A 24,882-nucleotide genomic window follows, 5' to 3' on the forward strand; every position below is an offset into this window, starting at 1 on the left:
CTCAAGAAGTGGAGGCTTTTATTTCATTGCCAGTCAATTATAAATGACAATGTAATTTATGTCAACGTAAGCATTAAAAATAGCAAAAAAGAAAATATTAAGAAGGTGAATTTTTGTTCCAGTGACTTTATGTAGTGGGTGTTTACCACAAACTTGCTTTGTCTTTACAAGAAACCATTTAAAAAGTTTATGTTTGAATGGAAAGATATTCTTAGCAACCTTTTTTTGCACAAAAAATAACTGTCTCCTATCCATTTTGTTCTTCTATAATTACTCCCCACATTACTGGCTTTTCAGCTAAAACTCATTTCTGGAGCATTGAAATGTAAGCTGTTCTTTCCTTGGGGGAAAAGAGGAGGTCATTGCCCTGACAACAACATCATCTGTTTTAAAACAATAAAACCATAAAGTCACTCTTAAAGCCACCTCTGTCAACATGTAATTTATTGGCAGTCATTTTCAGAGACCTATTACAAATAGGTAATAGTCAGAGAGGAAAACCATTTCAAACACAAGGCGTTGTGGAAAATGAACCCTAATGTACTAAATAAGGTCTTGATACTCATAAACAACAATCTTTATGTTAGCTTCACATAGGAAAAATGGTAGAAATATTAGAATAAAATATACTGCTATGAAGTTGTTCTTTTTGATAAAAGTGCAGAGCATTCACTGAGTTAGATTTTTTTTTAAAAAGAGCATTAAAGAGGAAAAAATGTTATTGGGAAACACAGGACACACAAACATTTAACTTTGGAGAAAAATCAGAAAATAAATCGGTTGCAGAGATTGTTTTCATTCAACAGCCTTGATCAGGACAAGGCTCATTGATCTCAAACAGTGCCACTCAATGCTGACTTTGGGCAAGACCCAGAAGAAATGCCTTGGTGATGTCCATGAGGGAGCCACTCCTGAGCAGTACTGACATGAGGACACTACTCTGTCTACTCATTTGTGTACACATTCTTTGTTAAAACAAACCCACAATACCTCAAAATAAAGTGACACATTTTGCTCATTTTTGGACTTCCTTAATGAAGTACAAAAGTAGAAATAAAACCCCCCATAATTCTCTATCCAAACAAGTGTTCATCCTTTCAGACATTACTTCCCTACCCAATGCAAGCCATTTCTTTTTAAATCCCACGTGAGTTACATTATCATGTCTTACCATATGGTAAAAACAAATGGGAAATGTTCTTATACTAGCAGAGAGACTGTAGTCTAACTCTGTCTAGTAGATTTCACCTCTGCTGGCAATATGCTTACAGAATTTAGAATTTCAGATTAGATACCACTGTTTTTTCTGCCAAGAACCATCTTCCTCAGAGAGGGCAGATGGCATAATCAAGCAACATGATTCAAAACATATTCAGCTCCCCTTAGAAGGGAAGAAACAAAAGATAGGAGACAACAGCTTATTTATTGTTTGAACATCTGACAGTGGTAAACAGGTAAAAAAACCCTTGTCCTAAGCTAGAGGAAAGTCTCAACAATGGAAATCTCCTACTAATGCCCAAGAGGTCCATTTTTTCTTGGGACGTACTAATAAAAAGACTGTAAGAGGTGTAATCTCACAGCATCAACAACCCCATTAGTAAGCAAGCAGAGAATGATGAAAGGAAGGCCAAGCACATTACATGGACAGAACTCTAGAGCTAAACTTACACCATCTGTCAGGCAGTGCTCCCAGTTGTCAGCTACCCAGTTACACCATGAGAAATGTGCACACAGTTGACAGACCCCCAAAACATTTGTCTTGCCACAGTAGCATGACCAAAGGTTGAACTGCTATTTAAAGCACAACTCCTTTGGAACTAGTGGCAAATTTTGATATGAAAGTGGAAAGTGCAAGGAACTTTAAAGGCAAAACGCTGAAGCAGAAGAGAATTGTCAAGGCTAATATTCCCAAAATTGCACATATAAAAGCTGTAAACATCTGTAGTATTAAGAGCATACAGTGATAATAAGATCTTAAAAATTTGCAGATGTTTTGAAATCTTGAGATCAAGGGCCTGAAGTAAATGAGGAGCATCAAAAACAAAGATAATGAAAAAGATTAAGGAAAAGACAATCAAGAAGGAATAGAGAAGACACTAATGAGGACAGATAGTATATGGAAGGAGGCAGAAAACACAGCCAAAATGGAAATCAGAAGACAGAGCTGTAATTATAGTTTTCATCCACCTACCATATAACATAGAAACACTTAATTTCCTCACTTTCCCAAGGAATTATATGTACAGCACAAAATGCAAGCACTCAGGTAATAATTATTATTGCTTAGATGTGTGTACACAGTCTGTGGTATTCCCTTAGAGCTCAAAGGTCCCTTTCCTCTACTGATTAAAAAAAGAAAAGGAAAAAAAAAGGATTTTATCAATCTTCATTAGCCTTTTATTTTGAATGTATCTAAACGTATTTGGATTTCAACACCTAGTCAAATGCATAATTAGCCAAATGGCTTCTTCACTTGAACTGAATGTTAATTTCCAGATTTCCGAAGGGATATGTAAACTGCTTTGCAGGATTGATGGGATGACTGTCAGCTGAGTATTTATTTCTTTTTCACAGTATTCAGAAGAACCAATTACTGGATCAGGTCCAACCTTGCTCGTTCTAGAAAACACAAGCTCAATTTTTGTGCAATTCTCTTTGTCTGGCAAAACTACACATCGAATATCATTCAAACTGTACAACCAAAGGCTGTCAAATTGTGATCGTTGGCATGAAGCATCCAAAACGTTAGGTGCAGAAAAAAAGACATTTTCCTTTAAGAGACCTATATGAGTAGTTGTAAGAACAAGGCTCATATACACAGTCTGCTCAGCACAGTCTACTTTCACTGAGGTATACAGCAGTACATGAATGTCGCCCAATGAAGGTTTAATACTTCCCATATTTTCATGGAGTAAGTAAACCAGATCAGCTAACTCAGTTTGAAATTTACAGGACAATCGTACTCCATTTGAAAGAACTAATTCACTTATATCTGAAGTAAAGTCAAGTGAAATCTGCATCAAATCATCCTTCAAAAGCTGGTGATTTAAATAAACATCATCATCATCCACTGCAAAAATCAAACTCATTATGTCATTGCAAATTCTTTGAGTGAAGTGTTTGTTATAGGTAAATATTGTGAGAAAACCATCTTCAGCAGAACACAGAAGCTGAATATTCTGTCCAGCAAAGCCAACTTGAATCTCCTTTATAGTGCTGATAGGAACCTCATGAAACACTGCCAAGGAACTCTGGTAGGCATCTTGTTCAGCTGACGAAACAACAATGTACAGAATGGAACTGAACAAAAGCAAGCAAGCAGGTTCTGGGTTGGGTTTTCTGCAACTGCCAACAGCAAGCCAATAGATACCTTTCAACTCCTCCATCCTAACAGAAATTTGAGGTAAGGCACAGATGAAAAATTCCAGTACCTTTTCCAGAGAACAGACCTGAAGCTTCAAAAAGACATCAGGAAAATGCACAAAGTTCTGTCTTAACATGAAACTGTTTTCTAGCTCTTTGTTTTTCCAACAGCACGCAAATCCTTCAGGGGGCTTTCTCATGAAGGCATCAGAGATCTCCATGCTTGTGCACATTGTGACAGCCTCTTGCACAGTGGATTCAGGCTGAACAACATTTTCTGTATGAGCTTTTGCACCATCAGTAGTGTGGGGTACATCTTGATTAACACCTGACTTGAGGAACACATTTACTTGCAAGTTTCTTATAAATGGCAGATTTTTTACTAATGATACTGCTTGGGCACATCTCTCGCTTCTGTCACACAGAATTCCCAACTCCCTAATCTGTTTAGAAATCACTGCACTGCTGAGCAGCTTACTGCTGGTATCTTTGTAAAAGCAGGAAAGTTTACTCCAAAAATATCCCAAACTGAAAGTGTGTTCTGGTCTCCCACCAAAGGAGCAAGAAGAAGCTATTGACTTAAAAGAAACCAAATCAGAGGCTTTCTGTGTTGGAATCTGAGAATTACTGGACTGGTTTTCACTTATTGGGTGCACTGTGTTTAATGGGCTCGTTTTTTGGTAAGTTTTTGTTTCAGAATGCACACTAGACTGAGAAAAGAGAAGGCACGATATGCTAAAGCCAGTTTGATCATTAGCACCCAGCAAGGACCTTGCAGGAGACTGTTTCAAGTGGGAACAATTGGATTCTGTTCTTGAGCTGTCACAATCTGGAGAAGTAATTATTTTATCCTCAAAGTGATTGAAATTTTCAACCTCGTGGAGTGAATAAGCCACATTATTAAAGTCAGAACTACGTGAAGAAGTAGATAAAACACTCTGATAAGGAACATTCTTACTCTTTGAAGTATCAGTACTTTTGGAGTGAATTAAACTACTTTTAATGTCACAATGGCAAGCACAATTCTCCTGTTCTGAGTTACTCCTTCCATTCTGAAATGCCTTCTGTGATGTACAAGGGGAGGAGTGTCTTCCAGAACTGGGTAAAAAATCCAGCATCTCCGTGTATGCCTTCTGTCTCTTATGGTCTCTTACAGCTGCATTTTCTCCACACAACTCAGAAGCATAACTGCCATCTTTAGACAGAAATGCAAAGCCATACTGTGGCTGCCACTGTTGACTTTTCTGTTAAAAATTCCAAAAGAAGAAAATACAAACGTCTTTGTAAAATCTTCTGATCTGAACATTTCTTAAACTGAGGATTGATTTTGGTAAGATTTGTACAATCATTCAAAATCAGTACAATCCCTCAAAATGAAAGAGAGAAAATCCAACAGATGTGATTGAGATCTGATTAAGGAATAGTTGATCTTTCCAACTCACCCCTGCTTTTTCTTTGTACAGTATCCATTTCACCTGGTTTATATTTGCTTTACTCCAAGGCCTCAGGAAAGTCAACTGGTAAAGCAGAAACTTACAAGCCCTTTAGTATTTTCCTACACATGCACAAAAAAAATAATCCTGTGATAGTCAAGAGAGTGCAAAAAGTCCAACACAGCTTAAAAATGGCAGTGTAAAAGTCAAAAAAAGTCCAAATTCAAGGTGTTGCAGCCCTCCTACTGTTAAAGTTTAAATCTATAAAGGTATTTAGGATTTACTCACCAAGACAATAACTGTGTTTCAAGCAGCAGTTAGACAACTAAATACGGTGGGAGGGGTTTAAGCCTCAGTTTAAAAATACATAAATACATGTATGAATCCTTCAAAATATAGGCAAACTTGTCTGGTTCTTCTTGCTAAATTATGGAAACCCTTACAGCAGTTCATTGTGAGTCAAAAATGTGACGAGCATTCTGAACTCAGACAATCTCTCCTCTCTAAATGCTATTCTCCTCCAAAAAAAAGGAAAGGGATACTGCTCCAAATTAAGAATCACAGCGAAACAATGAAGAAAGATCCACCATAACACCACAGCTTTCAAACAAGGAAAAGCTAGGTCCAATCTGAGACAAAATCACTTTGATTCCAGCTGGGAACATGCACTGTCATCTCTGTTAGCCATTGATCTTGCCGTGAGTTCAAAACTCTAATTACGCAGCTAAATATTAAGAAATTTAATTACAGGGCATGCCATAATTTAAGACAACCATTTCATTCTGACAAATTAGGACCTACCTCATACTTCAGCTTGCGTTGAATGCTGCTGTTATTACGCCTCTCGTTATCCTAAGCACAAAAAAAGGTACAGGAGATCATCAAAAAGTGCCTCTCTTGTATAAATTAATTTAAAAGTATTCAGAGGGACAGACATTCTTTGTAACAGACAAAAATAACAATAGATATATATTAAACCACTGGCTTAGAAGTCAATCAATCCACTCTGGATCAATTAGAACACCAGTTTTTGAACAGGCATTTGTTTGCAAGTATGAAATTCCATTTTATTTCTCTGACGTAAAATGAAGATTTTATTTTATCTGCAAATTTCCTATTGCCATTTACACACTCTTTCCTACCAAAAAAACCTCAGATTACAATATAAAAAATCCATTGGAAATAAAAATATGATTAAAATTTAAAAACTGATACCATCCCTGATTTACTGTTTTCATTTTCAGGTAAATTAAAATTAGGTAAACACAGGAAAGCATGAAAATTACTGAACAACAAAACTAAATCAGTGGTTATACATGGACCACTGAAGGTCAGGATCTCCCACCCATTTCTGCTCACCTTGAAACTTTCTGTAGAGCAGGATACACCAACATCATTATCCTCAGCTTTATGGTGAATATTCTGGAGCCTCCTCTGCACTTCTTGTTCAATAAAGGCATTTATCCTTCAAGATACAGAAAAGTGTATGTGTATGGAAAAATAGTGTATTTTTACACAAAAATCAAGACATTCTATGAAATGCTTTTAACCCTAACTACTGCACAGATCTTAACTGACAGACTTAATGTTAGACCAGTTTTATCCCTCCTTAAGGAAGGAACACTGACTTTTGAGTGAGTGTTGATCCAACAGGCAAAGGTTAACAACTTTTATCAGTTAGACAAATTAACAGACCACAGGATAAGCCACTACTATGAGTGCAGCTCTACACACAAGAGGCAGTGAGGGTATGAGTGATGAAGAAGAAAGAAGGCTGGGGCTGCATCTTCCGTAATGTAGGAGTTTGTTTTCTTTGCTGCTGCGATATCAGCAACTTGGGCTTACAAAGGTTTGGTCTTCTAACAGAAGGAATGTTCCAAGAGCTGACACTAACAACTGCCATGTGTAACAAGGGCAGAGACTAAAGATTTTAGTGATGCCAGGCAGCTACCCTATTAAAAAATATTTAAGACAATTTAATTTATTCTGTTGTCTTAAGCATATATGAAGCAAAACCATATAGACAAGTAACTGTAAACTCAAGAACAATTTAAATACCTTTCAGGCCACAGTTTCCCAACCCTGTATTCTAAAACAAACTGCAGAGGAGCAAAGATGAGGCTACTGGTTATTCAAAGTAGAATACAAACATAAATTTTCTGACCAGTCTTTCAGTACAATCACAGTATTTAAATCAAATCCAACCCTGGCAGAACAGTTTTTCAAAACATTTCTTTTCCAAAGCTATTGTTTGCATTCCATTGCAGGAATGCAGGTCACCTACCTATCATCAACCAGTGGGGCAGCAGGTGGCTGTGACCTTGTTGGGCTGGTAGGGGAAGTGCTATGGGAGAGCCTCTCGTCCAATATTCCATGGTTTCCTTTCTGAGCACCATCACTCTCGTAAATTTTTTGTTTCAGTTGCTTGATTTCCTGGTCCAGGCTATAAAGAGATCTTAACATGTAATTTCCTTTGGTTTAGAGTTGATTTGTGTAGTTCTAATGTGAAGTAATGTAGTTACACTGGTATATATGTATGTAAGATTGGAGGTGCTAATATTTATGAAGGTTTAAAAATCATAATTGTTCTTTAAGCATATTTAGACAGGAAAATTGACACAGCTTAAAATCACATTCCAAGAGTAGTATTAAGTTGAATAAAACAACTTCAATGATTTCCTGTGCAAGAGGTATCTAAATCTGTACATTAAATATTAACTCCTAAGACGTAATCTATCTATTAGAATCATTTGAATAAATTCTCCTTTTTACAGCACTCTATCCATGACCTCAGGTATTATCTTCCTGTGTTAAGTAAATAATGAAATGAAGGGGGAAAAATTAACAATTCAAAATACAGCACTAATACAAAAAAACACCCAAGCCAAACTAAAACACTGATGTGCCAAAACACCTCAATAAGAAAACCTTTAAATTGTGTACTACACATTTACAATATGTACACAATTATATTATGACAAATTAATCTGCAGAACACCCTTTTTACTTGAAATGTAGCTGAGATTAGATTAGTAACACACTAATAATCTTCCCCACTTTCATTACAATTTTTGTCTCTAAAGGTAATTATTTTTCTAGAGGTTATTTAGAAATCAAATAATAAAAGAAAAGAAGTTCTTGCAAAAACTGGGGAAACTACACGAAGCTGGGTTTCTACCACTTCTGCTACAACTGTATATATCTAAATTGAAGTGCAATTCTATACTCCATCCTGGGGGTTAAATGAGAAAATTAAGGAGACCATGAATGCTGAGGCTTAGGCTGAATTGTTACTTCAGTTTTAGAGTACTTTTTGCAGCACTGCCAGAAGCCATGTTTCTTTTGATTAGCAGCAAAACAATATTGAGTCCTGAGGGCAAGTGGATGGAAGATGGCTGATGTATATAAGAAAGTGTTTGCATCTATGGAAAATCAATTTAACCACAAAAATCAGCATTACATTAAAGGAACAAAGCTTAGCTCTCGCTTTGTAAACATCCATGAGAAGATGTCATTTTTATAGCTATGAACTTAGTCAGCCTTGTGATGCATCCACCAATAAGTACACTGAACTGCACCTGGCCACTTGCCTCAAAGATGGCTCTAAAGCTGCTTCATGTTCATTCTACTGCCCCAAACCCCTGCCAGTAAAACAAAATGTGTGTATGTAGCAGACAAGAAAAACCTTACAGAATAAGGGGCTTGTCACCCTTGTTAAATCCTACTGTTCATCTCTGTCACTTCAGCTAACCAGAAAAAAAACTCTGGGAAAGGTTCAGCTAACATAGAGATAAAAAACAAGTTACATAACCTAAAAACCAAGTTATATAACCAGAAAACAAGTTATGTACACGTGGTCACCTCGGGGATTTTACGGTGATTGCCTTGGGATATGCATGGACACCACATGATCTAAAAGGTGATTTTCTGAAGGGATGTGTGGACATCAACACCTGCAGTGGCAGGTAGCCAATGCATGTTTGTTTTGCTTCACAAGAATACAAACTGATGAAAGGCTTACAGCATAAAAGGCCTGGATTTTTGCATTAAATGATTTCTCTCTGAACCTGCCAAGGAGAGGCCGTGCCATTTATCATCCATACATATCCCAGTTTAGGTTAACTTCAAATTGTCATTTTGGGGGTCCTCCCTATTGTTTTGGGGTGATTCATAATGATATTGTATATGTATCCCATAATCATTTGTGCCCAAAAATTGTTACTGTATCTTTAAGGTCCTGAAGCCACAGACTTTGTGTGTCTGGTGAGATGGATGGGATGGGATGGGATGGGATGGGATGGGATGGGATGGGATGGGATGGGATGGGATGGGATGGGATGGGATGGGATGGCGTGGGGTGGGGTGGGATGGGGTGGGGTGGAGGGTGTTTTGTGTGAGCATTTTAATAAGTTTCCCCCGCGCCAGTTTTTTCAGGGCTTTTCACAGCATGCTATTTGTGTCACTGGCTGCTTGGTCTTTGCTTGGGCAAAGGCATTTCTTTCCATTTCGGGGTGGGTTTTTTTTGTTTGGTTTGGGTTTTTTTGTTTTGTTTTTGGTTTTTTCTCAGCTCGGAGAAACTGCAGTAGCAAAGTTCGAGCCACCTTGAGGGCAAATTCCCCAAGTGCTTCTCTGACAACCACAGGCACCACCCTGGCAGAAGTGGAGCTAAGCTGCCTCACTCCAGCCCAAGCCACTGCTAACCATGCTGAACCAGGGAGAGGATGCATTGAGTGGCTTCAGCCAAGCTGCTCTGACTGCTCTGCTGTGCCTCTCCGTGGGGAAGCTCTTCATCTGCAGCTCTAACTGCTCCATGAGGCTCCTGCCTTCCCGAGCCAGATCTGACAACATCTTGTCCCTCTGTCCTGCAAAGCCCAAAGCCACCCCACCAGACCAGTATTGGGAATGGGTATTTTCCAGCATTTCGGGTCTCTTTTTGTTTCAGTGGGGTGGTGAGGTCTAGCAGTTGGATCTCTAGCAGTTACTTACTTATTTTTGTTCCCCTGCCTATTGGCAATGTTTCTGAATAAACCATTGTTTTTTCACTTTCATCTATTAGTATTCATTTCTTACTTGTGGAAAGGGATTGCTGGAACCCTTGAAGAAGATAACTCATTATAGAGTGTTCTCCTTTAAATTATCTCAAACCACCTGTAGGTGAAAGAATTTTGAGCTTCCATATGATTCAAACAAATGAAAACATTTTATCTAGTTATGATGGACTTACACTTGTATAGCACTTCAAATGAATATTGCATTTAAACATTTTCAGAGAGTTAAAACTGATCTGAACCAGAGCACATCATCACATAATGGGATGTAGATAAGACAATAAGAAACATATAAAATCCATATGCTTACTATGGCACCATATAGTGTGACATATAAATTCAAACACAAGAGCAATAAGTAGCCTGAAATGTTTAACATGCATCTTTAGATCTTTCTCCTGCCTCAACATTCACAAAAACATTCTGAATTGAATTATTCAGGCCCATGAGCTTTTCGCTGAAAGACTTCAAAGTTTTACTTAGCCTGTGCAAGAGAACTTTAAAGTAAGCAAGAAAAAAAACACAGAAAAAAAGAGAAGAAAAAAAAAGAGAGAGATCTTTTTACTTCCTTGATATCATTTCCAAACTTCAGTATTCTAGCTGGCAACATATTTTTTCACTTATCACCCAACCCAGCAATCTTGAGGGCTAACTAAGCTGTCTATTTTTGTGGAACCTCCAGTTGTTTATAGCTCACTTTAGTAAAGTGAGATGCTTAGTGCAGAAAATGAGATTTTATGTTCAAGACAATTATGGGAAAAAAAGGCAACATCTACTAAAAAATGATAAATCAGTATTGAAAATGCTTAACTAAAAGCCAAACAATGTAGCTATAGATGTTGAAAAAGTGACCTCTACACAGTGTATATAAAGCAACTCTTCTGATAACGGTTCAAAAGGAACAGAATACAGAAGAGCTCTTCAATCTGGCTACAGGCAAGTTTCTTCTTTAAGATGGTTTTTCCACATCTGTTTGAAGGGCTCATGAAAAAAATATTCAGATACATCAGTGAAATATTAAATAAAATAAATGACAAATGCTACCTCAAGGAAAAACCACTTCATTGTTTCACTGATATTCACAGGTTTTAAAGTTCCAGTATTAGCAAATCAGGTAACACATTCAAAAATAGCAATTCTGCCCTTTCTCCATACTGCAGGGATTGAATGAATTAATCTTAGCGAATTTCTGCTCTGGTCAAAAAAATCCTCAACATATTTCTTCCTCTTCTTCCACAGAGAAAGATCCTTCCCTACCTGACTGACTTTTCTCTAAGCCTCCTGTACTTAGGCTAAATATTATGCTGTGAGATATCTTGAGTGTAACTGATGACATTGCTTCTGTGCCTAAAAGGGATTGTCACCACATTGGGCAGTACTAAAGCCTCTGGAAATTCTCCAATAAGCTTAAAAAGCATCACCAGGTTTCACATGGATAGATATATGGCTATTTTATTTAGCCCTGAAACCTGGGCTATTAAAAAATTAAACATTACCCCCGTTTACTTTTAACACCAGAAGTGTTCAGTACGAGAAAGATTTACTGTATGAGGCAGGTTTACTGTAAGTCTTCAAATCTTGAACAAACATCTAACTTGTTACTAAGAAAGAAAAAATTATGTTATACAGAAATAATTTAAGAGGAAAAAAGTCATTAGATGGTACATTTGCTGTAAGGGCAGAACATGCCTGAGCTTCCTACACAGGTAAAACAATTTAAGGACTGTGATGGCTAATGCAAATAATATCCTGCTGAGGATGGGATAAGCATCCCAACACACCAAAACTTCATGAGTGAGCAAGAACCCTTTAAAAAGCAGTAGAGTTTCAATTCTGGATAAACTATTTGAAACTCATGAAGAAACCCAAGTACTGGGACACAGAACAAGCTGCACTCTCAACATCCCAGGTATCAAATGCTTCACCTTTTGTGGATAGGTTCTGATAAATGGAAGTTCCCACAGCACTCACCGTTCTCGGTCTTGTTCAAGAGCTTTCTGCTCAGCTTCCAGACTTGCCTGCAGCCCTGCCTGCTCACTGCAGCTGTTGTTCAAGGTGGCCAGCTTCTGTTTCTGCTCTTCAATCTCAAAGTCTATGGTGGAACGACGCTGCAAAGCAGAATGCCTCCTTTCTAACTTAGCAACTGCCTGCTCCAGTGCCTCTCTCTGCTGCTTTTCCCTTGATTCAAGGATTTCTTTCTCCTTTTTCCGAACTTTTTCTTCCTGCCGAGCTACATTGGCTGTGAATTCAAAGGTTTCTTGAAGCTGCTGCAGCTGATTTGTGCTAGCCCTATACTGGGCAAGCTGCTCTTCTTTTTCTTCTATTTCTTTCTCTATTTGATAGAGAGTATTATCTAAGCCTAACAAGCCCCTATCAAGGACTTCAGCAGCTCTTTGTTTTTCCTCCAGCAGAGCTGGCAAATGATTAGTCCTCAGGTACTCAAGCTGGCGCACCTTAGATTGGAGCCTATATTCCACTGGCTTTATCTTGTCAACTTCTTCAGCATTGAGCATGGCATCCATAAAGTTTTCATCGTCTCTCTTGAGATTTAAATGTTCTTCATGTGCAAATTTTAAGTGCTCCAGAGCTCTTTTGTCATCTGCTATTTCCTTTTCTAGGTGATCCATTTGTTGAATTAAATCTTTTTCCAAAATAGTCAACTGTTCCAGCTGTTTCCGTTTAAACGCTACAAAATCATGCTGTGCTTTTTCTAACTCTTCATGGTTTTCATCGCCTTCAGATCGAGCTTCCTTGACTTTCAAAAGAAATTCCCTGATATCTTCAAGATCTCTTCTCTCTTCTTCTACTCTTTGCATGTCCCCTCTCTTCAGGAGCTCTATCATGACCTGCTTCTCTCGAAGCTGTTCCTCTAAGTGAGCCACTAGCATCACTTGTTCTCTTTCCTGTTCTTCAAGTCTCTTTTTTTCTGATTCCAGCTTAAGACATTGCTCATCTTTTTCCTTTTTTAGTTTTTCTAGTGCACGAAAAATCTGCATTTTCTCTGCTTTTTCATTATGATTAAGTTCTTGCAGTCGCTGCAACTCCTCTTTGACTCGGGCAAAAATTTCTTCCTGCTGCTTTTTCTTTTGAAGCTCTATCTCCTGTTGTTCCCGTAATCTCTCTTCTTCAAATTTTTCTTTTTCAGCCAGCAAATCCTTTAACCTGCTCTCAATGTGAACACTTCTCCGTTTCAGACTCTCCTCCTGCTTTCGTATTTGCAGCTGAACTATTTCTGTCTCTTTGCGCTGCGACTCCACTTCTTGCTGCATTCTTACAAGCTCTGCTTTGTCAGACTTTTGTTTTTCTTCCATCTCTTCTATTTGTTTCCTACAGTAAAATATTAACATGAAGTTAAAAAGGCTTAGACAAAGATTTTTGAGTACAAATAACCATTTCTTTTTTAAATAATTCTGGTTTGCTACACGTTAAGATCGTTCATTGCTTGGAAGTGACTCAACACATGAGACAAAACAAAAAGACATTCATATAGTCTGTGTCAATGTAAAAAGCTGTGGATATATAAAGTTATAGGAAGACATATTAATAGCACTTATGTTATTAGAAAATTAGACTGTATTCTGTCAAAGCCAATAAAAATATTGATAGAACATTTCCATGCACAGAGTGCAGAGTAAATATGTATTTTTTTATACATACATATATTCTCATGCACAAAAACTTGTATGAAAGGACTTGATTAGCAATTTGTCTCACCAAATTTAAGCCAACAGATGAATTAATGTTTTCACTTTAGGTAACTCCAGCTGTATTACTGATAAACAGTACTGTAAGATTTAAGACAAATTATTCTGTTCCATGTAATCTCTCTTACTTGAAGGTCACCATTATTCCCATAATACAAGTAAAGACAACCAACAAGTTGACTGCTTATTTTCAAGAAGTCAGATGAATGAAAGCAGAAGCAAATCAACTCCTGCACAATCTGAATTCAAAGTCCACCAAACAAAAAAGGATAAATATCAGTGATCCTGTGTTGCGTTAGTTGCTCAATAGCATCTTTCAGTGCTTCAGAGCTTCAGGATTTTTCTGAGTTCACTGAGTCCAACTATATAAAGAGTTCTATCAAAATGGAGCACACCATCTAAAGCTAAGATGGCAGAAAGGTTTTCAGGTTGTGAATCTAAGCAGTACTGAGATCTGCAACAAGGTACATCTACCACTTCCACAGTCTTAGCAGGTGTGATGAGCCAGAACCATCAGCTCAGTTTGCCAGCTGACAACAATGCTTTCTTCTGTATTTCAAACCAATTTCTGCATAATGTTCTGCAAAGCAGGATTAGTATGCCCATTCCACATCATAGCTTGATGTAAGAGAAGCAGGATGTTACATGGGAGTTTCTCCTATCATGATTCAATCAAAAGACAAATAAACCATAAAAAAGAGATAGGAATAAAGAATGCAATTTGTCATCTTTTAAAATAACCATGAAAATTAGAGTAAGGGTAATATATCTGTACAATCTATCCTCCTCACACCTTATTCCAGAGTTTCTTTACTAAACATCAGTTAGCTACAATTCATGCTTGCTGAATAACACTGCAATTCCAAATTAATGATTGAGGCTGTAAGTTGGATATATAGACACACATACACACATAAATAACACAGAGAACAATGTTACCTTTTACTTTCTAATTTTTCAAGCTCCTCTCGTTGTTGTCTCTCAAATTCTAGCCTGATTTAACAAAATAAAAAGAATACAATAAAAAGGTTTTCCTGAATATCACAAAAATAGGAAGACATAATGCAACTTGCTGTCTGTTTAGATGATAACAATGATACAAGCAAAGTTTTGTAGGACTACTTTCTACAAGAACAGAAAATAGTTCCTTCATTAAGGTTACAAATTAGGTATCATGCTGACATGAGTATAAACAGAAAAATAAACTGGTTTCTGAGGAAAAAAGTATTTAAAAAGGAAAGTTAAGCAAGACATACAGATCATTAGCATCGCCTCTGCGGGTTATCTACATGCAGATATGGCAATCAATAAATAGAAATTCAGTTTCTCTACCTTAGACAGATTGGTCCTTTTACAGGGAAAAGACTGCCATGGGAGGCAGGGGGAAACAGAGCAATCAATTGAGAAAGGAATTGACAGAAAAAACATATTAGCAGTACAGAATACATTAAAACCAACAGCACTTTGTTTTATTAGAGGTTAAATTGGTTAGATTCATAGAACATTTATAACATTCCACATCAGAAGTAAAATCCAAATAATTATTCTTTCTAAACATAGTTTTCAAATGGCAATGACAGTTAAAATTATTCTCTTCATCCTATGGTTTAATAACTCAGCCATTTCTGAGAAGGAAAAGTGCAACAAAACTACAGTAATATGTGCTAACAGTAGTGCCATTTCCTTCCAAGAAAAAGAAAAAATCCCAAACATTCCTAGGATGTAAATAGTGGGATTAAAAAAACCCCAAAGTGCAACATTCAAACACATGAAACAACTCAAACCCATTTATTTAAAATATTTTGAGATTCTAATGTATTTAATTTGACAAGGCTCTGAATAAGCACGGGAGAACATTTTATGTCATTTTTAATCCATTTTTATTACACAACTTGTACACAGGTATTTTTCATATTTTAATTTCATTTGAAAGATTTATCTTATATTTCAGGAACTGCTTAATAACAAATATTAAAAAGGCAGAGAGAACCTATACATGGATTAAATTACTCAACAAAATACACAAATATTTAGTTATTTCAGGCTTGTTACAGTTTAAGGATATGCAGGTTAGTGAAACAGTCCATAAATACTGAAAAAAATGCAAGACTGCACCACAAGTTAATTATCAAGTTGACAAGTTAACACTGCAGCTTAAGACATCATGACCACAATTACATAGATATGTTTTCAGAAATAAGGCATTTTTAATATTTCTTTTTAAAGTCAGAGAAATGCATACAACAAAAAGAAATTGCCCTTGGAAATATGCAAACAGTACCCCAATAATCTAATATTTATAAAGCTATTGAAATGAACTTTGATTCCTACATGTGCAAGAAGCATCTTTCCAATGGCTGCAACAATCAACAACAACTACTTCAACAAATTCCGTATTTAATTTTTCCCCATTTCTCACAAATTCATTTTTAAAAATGTTTTCTACAATTCCTTAGAGATTAGCCCATGCAGATTTTTCTACCCAGCTCCAGGGATTCAGAGCTTCCATGTAACTTTTTTTTTTTTTAAGCTATACCTCAAAATTTCTCCCTTTGGCTATGATCTGCTATCTGGAATTCAGAGCTTTTAGCTATCACTTTTTACCTAAGGCTTGGCTGACAAAATGCCATAATTACTTCAGTCCGAAACAATACAGACCATGGGGAATACAGCTCTGGCTTGTGGAAATGCAGGTTTCCTTTGGGTGCTGCCAGAAGTAGACAGTCTTTGCTTAAGACAGTTGGCAAAGAACAGTTTGAGTGTATTCCCATGCTTGGTTAAGCTACAATCAAGTAAAATATTTGATTGGCTAACATAACATGCAAAACCCAGAGCAAAACCTTTTGGTGTTTTGACTGTCCTACAAAACACATAATTTGGCAGATATATTTTATATAACCATAAAAATGGTAATTAGCTTGTGATTGAGATCGAATACAAAGAAAATGAGCCATCATGACAATCAGTCTGGTATAAAAACAGATCAGTGATTAAAAATACTGTGATTCTCTCTTTGAGGAATCATCCCTAATACATTCAACAGTGGCATCATGACAATTGGTTTTGCCTTGCACTGAAATGAAGCTGGAGGTGACCAAAAAGTTGTTCAGGAGAAAGGAATGAATTGTGCAAAACTGGTTCTCTCCAGTGAAAATGCCTTTTTCCCCAAAAAATGGATCATCATTACCACCCCAGTCAGCAGCCTCCAAAGGCAACACTGAGGTGTTTTAAAAATGCATGTTTAAGGTATTTTAGACCATTAAATACTCCTATGATGACAAGAGTTATTGCTGCCTGTAGGTGCCTAAGATGGTCTGAGCTCCAGTGAAGGCTCTCCAACGAGGTTATTCACAGTGTCTCCATTCTCTCAGCTGCTCACACTGCAGCCTTTCTTTTGCAGGGGTAAGAATTATGCCTGTCTTCCTTAGCTGGCTGCCTATTATCTTAATATATTTAGGAATTCATCACTCTTGAGACCACTGGAATATTTGCTTCAAACTCACTGTGGGCTCAAAGTTATTTTAGAACAGGAGAGAATCTGGGGAGGCAGGAAAGGCCTGACTGCAGTAACCTTGTTTCTTTAAAAAGCTAGTACAAAAAAAATCTCAGCACCACAAAAGAAAAAAACTAAAACCACTGGCTATAGCAAAACACTGTCAGTTTTACAAAGCACAGATGCAAGACTGATGTTTTCTGGTTTGGTCTATCCTAATAAAAATCTTTTTCACACAACCTCTATTCCCTTTATTTATATTGTGAATAGCACTATTGTGAATAGAAAAGAGCATATTAGCTTGAAATTAAAAAGAAACATACAGATATTAAAGACTAGAATCTACTCTTTCTTCTTTTGTAGATCTACCACAAAGGAACTTAATCTGATCAGTGTTGAATTAAATAGACACCATTTTCCTGGAAAATGTGTCATATCTAGTAATAAGAGCAGTGTAGATAAGCTGCAGAGAAAGGAAGTCAGTTCTACAAGCACAGCACTGCAGTAGTTTAATTTACACAGCACAAAATATGCAATCTGATACTACATCTGTAAGGAAAGACTGAGTACTGGCAGGACTACAGAGATGTTACAATGCTGTTCAGTAGACCAATTTATCAGATTATTTAAAAACAAACAAACAAACCAAATCCCCCATACTAAACCCATGACAAGACCAAGGTTTCTCATCAGTAGTTTTACAGTTATAGTATCACGTAGCTAAGAAAAGGTCCATAAATGAAATCTTCAGCATAAATCTACATGTAAAATTCTATTTTATCCAAAGCTTATTATCTGAAGCAGTGTTGCATGACACCAGATTAAAGACAAAGACTGGGAAGAAGCAGAATAAAGGATTTTGCACATTAAGCCAAAATTTTATGCAACGAGATAAGTTTCCCACGTATGGAAAATCAACAGCCAAACAAAAAAACACTCACAAGAAAAGACCATCCATCTGAAAAGACTATTAACAATAATCCTGGTTTTCACATGGAAAATATGCAGATATAGTAAATAAGACCCATCGTTGCATTCACAACAACTGAGGGTAATAAATACCCCACAGGTTATTCTGCCATTGATTGCTAAAGATGCTAGATCTTACCAGAATCTTTATTGCAACCTACAAAAACTGTAAATTTAGCTAATCTTTAGGTTATCAATACTGAAACTGGAAGAAGAAGCAGTCTTGAAAAGGATAATTAACCATAGGCAGAATGCTAGTCAGCAACGAAAACTGCACAGAAAAATTCCCAAAGGGAATCTTGACTGAATCTTGACCTGCACAAGATTGGAAAGTGGTGGGCAGTATAACATCATGATACTCAATCTATTGTAGGAAAGGGTCATGGCATTGCTCCTCATAAAACAAACACACAAAAAATCCCCAACAAACTAGATTTAGTGCAGGGTATTCCTTTCCATTCGGCACTTTGCCAGAATGCAAGATGCTCCACCCCACTTCTTGGGTACAATTACCCTGCCTTTGACATTAAGAGATATAATTCATTGAATGTTTCATCCAGGATGAACATAGTCACCACTCAGAATAACCTCTAGCACTTGTTTGGCAGCATTCTTAGCTAGAAGTAGAGAGTTTGGAGTCTGCTTGATTTTAACCATATTCTTTTCTTTAACTTGCATTTATCCCAGCCCCCTCTTACCCTTAAAATAACACTTTCTGCACAATACCACTGCGTGGCAACCTCACCACATGACCAGAAAAATTCCTGTGCTGTTACAAGGGGGAGATGTTTTAAAAAAACAGCATTAGCATCAACATAAATAAATTTTAAATTGTCAGGGTACCTCAGCCTAAGCTGAAAAGCTGCTGTTGCCAAATTACTGTCCATAAAGATGTATCAATTATGGAAGGTGCTTTCATCTAGTGATTCATAGGGCTCAGTTAAACTGCAGTGCAACATTCAGAGCCTGCCTTTGCAGCAGTACATAAGCAGAACAGTAACCTTTCAGGTTGGGAGTCTTTTGCAGGGTTGGGGTTTTTTGGTGGGTTGTTTTTTGGCATTCTTTTTCAGGGAGAAGGGAACACACAGGTGTTTGGTTTTTTAAATCACTGATCTGTTAGCACAACACCCACCCCCATAGTGGATGAACCACATGTACTCTTAGGCATGGCTTTGATGATATGAAATGTGTCCTGGGCTGCATCCAAAGCAGTATGGGTAGCAATCCAGGGAGGTGGCTCTGCCCCAAAGCTCTGCTTGGGTGACACCCCACCTGGAGTGCTGTGCCCAGCTCTGGGGTCCCAGCACAGCAAGGGCATGGAACTGCTGGAGCAAGTCCAGTCAAGGGACACCAAGATGCTCAGAGGGCTGAGCTCCATTCCTATGCTGACAGGCTGAGAGCTGGGGTTGTTCAGCCTGGAGAAGAGAAGGCTCCAGGGAGAGCTCACTTCACCCTTGCAGTACTTGAATGGGGATGGGGGCAGATTTGGCAGCAGAGCTGCTGCAAGAGGACAAGGGGTAAAGGTTTTAAACTGAAAGAAGGTAGATTCAGAATAAATTTAAGGAAGAAATTTTTTACAGTAAGGGTGGGACAGGATGCCCAGAGAGGTGCCTGTAAACATTCAAGGTCGGGCTGGATGGGGCTCTGAGCAACCTGATCTAGTCAAAGATGGCAGGGGAGGATGGAACTAGGTGACTTTTAAAGGTCCCTTCCAACCCAATTGATTCTATGATCCACAAGCTTCCTCACTCAGACAAACACATATTTTCAGTGACTACACAATAACTTCAGACATGTTTTATTGCTCACAAACAAGTGACCTGCATTCCTTATGCATGAGGAGCCTTAAGCATAATCCTTTCTTGTGTTTACAAATTAAGCAGGAAAAAAATACCTATTCTTCCAAGACAGTTCACAAATATTCACTGAATTAAGACTACCAGAAGAATATCAATGATTAACCCTCTGCTGACAGTTTCTAGTTTAATAAAAGACAGGCATGAAATATTCAGAAATACCATGAGTCTTTCACCTAATCCTAGTCTCAATTTCAAGACCAATAGTAGTCTCACAACCACACCCAAGAAAGGAAGAGCCACAGGATGTGTGAGATGGGAAAAATAGCAGTGTTTCAAAAAATTGCTGCATATATTGACAACCTAATATTATCCACACTGTTTGATTTCCAGGAAAGCAAGATGCAAACTGATTAGGAAAAAATAAAAAAGCAGAGGAACTTGCAATCTGCTTTATCACAGACAATCAAGTAACTCTCCAGACACTCCCTCTCTCTCTCTCTCTCTCTCTTTCTTTTTTTAAGTAAGGTTTACAGGAAAAATCCTTTCTGTAAGGCACAGATTTGGCATTATCTGAAGACAGTATGACTTCTTGGGCTGGGAAATCATTATGAAGCAAACCTTCAACTGGGCCTTGTCCATGCCATTATATTTTGCTGTAAATCTGCGAGACTAGGGAGGCAATGCTGAAACAATCTGTCCTACTCTATGCTGACTGCAGAGTTAAGGTCACTACTATCCAGTATAATGCAATTATATAACAATATTACAGCGGAACAACATCATCAGTCAGGGAAAAGCCCAGGATAGCTCACCAATAACCAGAGGTAACAAACAACAGCCAGGAACTTTCCCCAGCTCACAGAAAACATATCACTAGCAACTGCCACTGTAAGTTTTTAGATTGAACTGTTTGAAAAGCTGTAGAAATAGGAAAGCAAGTATACTATGCTTTTTCTGATCTTCTTTATGATCTCTATCTGAAAATAAGATGTAATTTATTAGCAACCAGTTGGCAATCTTGAGACCTCTGTAAGTAGCTCAGTCGCAGAAGAGTAACAGTTACATCTGAAGCAGTGTTATTACACACACTCCCCCTATTTCAGATATCATTTAACTAGAAGTTATTATTACCTGTCCAATATTACTAAATTCCAATGGACAAAGAACAACCCTGCAGTAAAACCTGGGAATAAAGCTGCACTTTCCAAGGCTATCATTCAATTCACAGTCATTTTTTCAAAAGCACATAGGTGGTTAAAGTGCCTCATCTCACACTCAAAACACAGGCCCTAGCTATGGAAAAAAAATTAGAACAAAACTCCATCAATTCTCTGTAAGTCACTTTAGGAACAGTGGAAAAATCATTAAAAGCAGCTTCTCTACCACAGGCATTCTATGTCATTGTAACTGCATATTAAAACTCTTTTCCATAAATTAACTTGGCCATTTACTCAGAGGTACTGAGAGAGAACATGAGACATGCATTTCTCAGCCTTTTTATGCTTGTATTGGTGTTGTACAAACTCAGGAAATCTTAATTTTCAGTTCAAAATTCATTTTTTCAGGAAAAATCATTAACTTGTTATTCTGAAGAAAGTACAAACATAAAATTTGCCATGTCATTTTTTTGCTGAACTGCTTTAGTCATAATGCTTCTGGAACATTTCAAACAGATAAAATGAAGAATGACTGGAATTGTAACAACTGTATTTTAGAATATACTCACCCTGGATTGTAAAGCATAACTGCTGACAGGTTCTCACAAGATTTAGAAAGATCCGTCATAGACAAGCTGAAGGAAGATAGCAGTCCACTCTAACAACAGACCACAAAATAAATGTATTAGACAAGTAATGAAGTGTTCACAAACTCCTACTTTGATGAAATATTAACTAAAGTACATGAAACAAATGAAAAAAGGCATTATCCAACAATCAAGACATGCCTATATAAGAAATAAAATTGTTAAAACGTTTAAATTCACCAAACACTGATTTAATCTCACCTTTCTTTTCTCCCTTAGCTTAGCAGCTTCTTTGGGGTGGTTAAAGCGAAACATGTTGGTTCTTCCCAGTAATATAACAGCGCCTGATGAGAAAAACACACACTAACAACATTCTGCAGCTGAAAGTACCATGGAATTTTTCAGACACACAACATGTAAGCAAAGACTTCCATTAAGAAGGAACAAAATGAAAACACATTTTGACAAGTGTATAACCATGCACAGGCACAGCTACCTTAACTGAGGCATACAGTGCATTCCTTCCTCTTCCTACTTAAATGAAAACCCACATATTCACACGCTGCATGAATATGATTGACACAAACATCAATCATGTTTATGGAGCTCAGTTAAAGAATAAACATAGGGAGAGGAAGCAGCTGCCCCAATTTGATTTATACACATCTTTAACAGTGCTACTTTGGAAGTCACCAGTAGCTACAGATTGAACAGCAACATCCATAAATGGGACCAAGAACAAAGTTGTCCATCCGCTACTGATCACTGGTCAGGTTGGACTCCAACTACACTGAAAGCTCCAGATCTCCATTATTTGCACTCTCACATTTTTCTTCTCCTTGGAGAACACTGAAGTTTATTGCCACTCAAAGCACCCAACAGCTATTTTCTGAGGGAAGAACCTTGAAAAATTCATATTGCTCAATGCACATCTGTTATGGTATTTAATCAGTTAAGGTATAGGTCACAAATAATGGGATTCTGAGCAATCCTTAACACATTTTAAAGACAATGGTACCAAGATTAATACTTCCCTACTAAGAAGTATATTGTCAGTGATGTCTCCCTACTGTCATAACATGGATGTCTTCCAAGTTCACCACCTCAGAACCAAGCACTTATCTGCCAGTCAGTACGAAGCATTTTTTAAAAGAAAAAGGACTCCATTATGCTCACAGGATGAAAAAACTCTACTTAAACTGATCACTACAAATTCTTACCATCTGATAATGAAATGCTGTCCTTAGATAGGAATGCTTCTCTTAAAATCAGATTAATTAGGGATATTGACTCAAATTAGGTTATCCAGTCTTAGCAAAAAAATGGCAAAAAGCACTACAGTAGCTTCTTGCTGTCTATGTAGCACCTCAATTCTGGATCACATCTGCAGTTTACCTTAGTCTAATCTCAAAAAGAATTACCTTTCATTAATCTGTATGAAATTCCTTTCATTAATTTCAAGTGAAGATAAAAATAATTGATTGGAAACATTTGTGACCACTTCCCTAGGTGGAAGTAACTTAAATAAATTAGTTAAATTTTCAGAAGTAATAGTTACAGATATGTATCCCTAACTTCAAAAATTTAAAGGAAGATAGGAGAGACAGACTTAACAGGAAGCACATGAGAGTCAGTCCTAAATGATGAGTCATTTGAATAACTCCTATATTTCTCTTTTAAGTACAGAAGGGTTGCCAATTTGGCCCAAAACCTTGAAAACTTATTTATTCTAAGGTGAGGATATATTTAAGGTAAAGGACAAACATTAATTGTGAATATTAACTCAGTTACCTTTAGAAATCCCACCGTATGTTCTTAAGAGTAAAAAAATATTGTAGTTCAGTTACATTTACAAAAATGCCACATTAGCCAGAATTTGCAAATGATGGAAGAAATCCATAGAAGGAAATGGCAATTAATTACCATGCCTCTTATTTTTTTTAAACTCCATGGTGGTCTAAAATTTTAACACATTTTCAAATGAACAGATATTAATGATTAACAGAAACATTGATATGTAGCAGCAGTTAATCAGCATTACCTAAAAGTGGGTATTTCAAGGACGCTGGCACTTCATGCTGTGAGGCTAAATGCTAACACAGCTGGGATACATGGATTCCACAGGAGTCCTTAAACTAGTGATTTCATCAGTTTTGCACACCTAATGTCATAGTTGCCACCTTCCTCTCAGACTCAGTCTGCTCACACACAGAAGGTCAGTTTATTTATTTCATTTAGTATTATAAATTTATTTATAATTTATTTATTTATAATTTAGTAACCCTGGGCAACCCCTTCCCCTTTGAGTTGCAAACTTCTGTCTAAAGAAATCTGTGAGGAAGAAAAAGTCACGTTTCCACTTCTAGCAGTTCAAAAATCAACTTGTAACATGCATCTGAAAGAGGCAAATAGCATCCAAACTCCTGCTTTCTTCTGAGGCATGCTGAACATTTTCTGCCTTTAAAATGCAGCAGGATAAAGTAAAGATGATTCATCACAACTCAATTTTTATTGTTTACAGTGTTATTTACTATTAATGTCAATGTTTCTGTTGTTAACAATTTATGCATGGATTTATGAAAACCTAAAACCAAGGTGGTTTGGCTTTTTTTCCCCCTATCTGTAATAGAAACAAGCACATATGCCTCTTGTTTTGCATTAAGAAATAAGCACTCAAAAAAAAAAATAAGTCAATGTTCCCTTTCTCTACTAAAACTTATTTTCTGCAAGCAGCCTTTAGAAGCATTTGTCAGCATTCGGAAAGGATGCAAGACTCCCCTTGTTTAACACTGCATTCCTCCTTTGCTAAGCTAAGCTAACTCCAAAAGCTTCTTCTCAGGGAAGTAAAGTGAGATTGTTTTCCAGCAGCTCAGCTGAGCCACAGCCTCACTCCTAAACAGGTCTTTTTCAACTCCTTGTTGAATGGGAAGATATTCTAAGTGCTCCTGGAAGATAAAACATCCTGAAGCTCTGCTGCACCATTCACCAGCTCACTTGTCAGTCAGTCCTTTCCAGGCCAACACAATACACCTTTGTTCCCAGTGTCCCAGCTGCTTTTTCATTTCCAGATTTTAAAGCTTTTATATTAAAATTGTAATTCTCTAAACTTCCTCCCTAAGGGTTAGCCTCCCCCTTTTGGTTATTTCCTACAGTTGCAGCAAACAGATACTCCAGCTCAACCTCCTGCTGAACAAGAGCATTTGGCAACAGCATCAAGTAGGACTGACCTGAAACTTGAGGAGTGGGGCAGGGGTGTCTCTAATCTAATAATTAAAATAATTATTTTAATCCTGTAGAGATCTATATTCTTTTTCTTAACATTACAGCAA

General features: G+C 37.2%; 1 protein-coding gene across 7 annotated transcripts in view; it reads right to left on the minus strand.

Moving 5' to 3' along the window:
• KIF16B (kinesin family member 16B) overlaps positions 1-24,882 on the minus strand; it is a 137,111-nt gene that overhangs the window by 50,353 nt on the left and 61,876 nt on the right. For 2 of the 7 annotated variants that reach the window (XM_085054048.1, XM_085054051.1), the window contains 9 exons: positions 21,815-21,897; positions 21,536-21,624; positions 14,881-14,913; positions 14,488-14,541; positions 11,816-13,171; positions 7,081-7,239; positions 6,156-6,261; positions 5,598-5,648; positions 417-4,607 (listed from right to left, as the gene is read on the minus strand). In XM_085054048.1, coding sequence (XP_084910174.1) covers positions 2,430-4,607; positions 5,598-5,648; positions 6,156-6,261; positions 7,081-7,239; positions 11,816-13,171; positions 14,488-14,541; positions 14,881-14,913; positions 21,536-21,624; positions 21,815-21,897 — 4,109 coding nt within the window. In that variant the 3' untranslated portion in view covers positions 417-2,429. Of the gene's footprint in view, positions 1-416; positions 4,608-5,597; positions 5,649-6,155; positions 6,262-7,080; positions 7,240-11,815; positions 13,172-14,487; positions 14,542-14,880; positions 14,914-21,535; positions 21,625-21,814; positions 21,898-24,882 lie in introns of those variants that run through there. The other 5 variants (XM_085054052.1, XM_085054055.1, XM_085054054.1 and 2 more) reach the window with 4 other exon arrangements.

The sequence above is a fragment of the Lichenostomus cassidix genome, chromosome 3 (genome assembly GCF_008360975.1).
Source record: "Lichenostomus cassidix isolate B80296 chromosome 3, HeHo_3.0, whole genome shotgun sequence".
NCBI lineage: Eukaryota > Metazoa > Chordata > Aves > Passeriformes > Meliphagidae > Lichenostomus > Lichenostomus cassidix.